The sequence below is a fragment of the Trichechus manatus genome, unplaced genomic scaffold, assembly GCF_000243295.1.
Source record: "Trichechus manatus latirostris isolate Lorelei unplaced genomic scaffold, TriManLat1.0 scaffold00054, whole genome shotgun sequence".
Lineage (NCBI taxonomy): Eukaryota > Metazoa > Chordata > Mammalia > Sirenia > Trichechidae > Trichechus > Trichechus manatus.
The window spans coordinates 5,244,601-5,245,649 of NW_004443990.1; the positions used below are offsets into that span (position 1 = coordinate 5,244,601).

The window sequence follows — 1,049 nt, forward strand, 5'->3', positions numbered from 1 at the left end:
CCTCCCTCCCCTCCCGGCGCGGAGCCCGCCTGGCGCCCCGCGCGTAGTCCCGGCCGGCCCAGCAGCCCCACCTTCTCGGGACCGAGCGCCAAGGCGCCGCCGGGAGGGCCGGGCTGTCGCGAGTTTGATTCCCGGTCCTGCTGCCGCGGTTCCCGGGAGCCCGCGCCGCCCCAGCAGCGTGCGGCAGGTCCCGGCCCTCCCTTTCTTCCCGAGCCTGCACCACATTCCAGGCCCCGGCTCGAGGGGCGTGCGGGTATCTGGGGGGCTGGTCGCGGGGCCGCGGGATTAGAGGGTGGTCGCAGGCGAGCGGCACCAAGCAGGGAAGCAAGGCCTGCTGGAGCTGTGCCGCCTCGAGCCCCTTCTCCGGCCGCTCCCCGTTTTGTGTGGGCGCCCCTCCACGTTTTGCCCAGGCCGGGGGGCGCTGGCTGGGCGGCGACGGGCAGGCGGGGGTGCCTGCTGGGAGCAGAGCTCCTTTTAGGGGGAGGGGAGGTTCGCTTCCTGCCCCCGCAGATGTCATAGGTCGGCGCAGCCTCTTGTAGTCCCACCCCGTCCCCTGGGAGCTGCATCTCCCGGCAGCTCGACTGGAAAAGTTCAGCACGCTCTGCCCCCGCCCCTGCTCCCCCGCCCCTCCGGCTCTATGTGCCCCGGGCGCTAAACTCCAGGGGCTTGGTGTGTGTCTTTATTCATTCTTTCCTCTTCGTTTTCTCCTTTGCATTGTTGCCTTACACCTAGCACTGGCCTCCCCATTTCAGTTCCCCTTAAAAGAAAAAAAAAAAAAAAAAAGTTTTAGCTCCAGACAACTTACACTGAAATTAAAAGAGCTGGAAAAGGATTTGTGTTAGGGAGAGGGGGGTTTTAGATTATCCTCTTTAAAAAAAAAAAAAAAATTTTGGTGAGAGTGGAGGGTGGGAGGGGTAACCGGGAGTTTAAGAATAAGAGATCCTAGAGGTGAGACAAAATACAGAAGACTATCCATCTCACCCCTCACCTCACCCTGAGAGGCAGGAGCATCATGGAGCAAGAGGCATGAGCCTTCAGGCTGGCCATCT

At 62.0% G+C, this 1,049-nt stretch overlaps 1 protein-coding gene across 1 annotated transcript in view; it reads right to left on the bottom strand.

Moving 5' to 3' along the window:
* Positions 1 to 566, bottom strand: part of LOC105756359 (collagen alpha-1(I) chain-like) — a 3,247-nt gene extending 2,681 nt beyond the window's left edge. The window contains exon 1 of the mRNA XM_012555950.1: positions 72 to 566. Within this exon, the coding sequence (XP_012411404.1) occupies positions 72 to 566 (495 nt within the window). The remainder of the gene's footprint in view (positions 1 to 71) is intronic.
* Between the last annotated feature and the right edge of the window lie 483 nt (positions 567 to 1,049).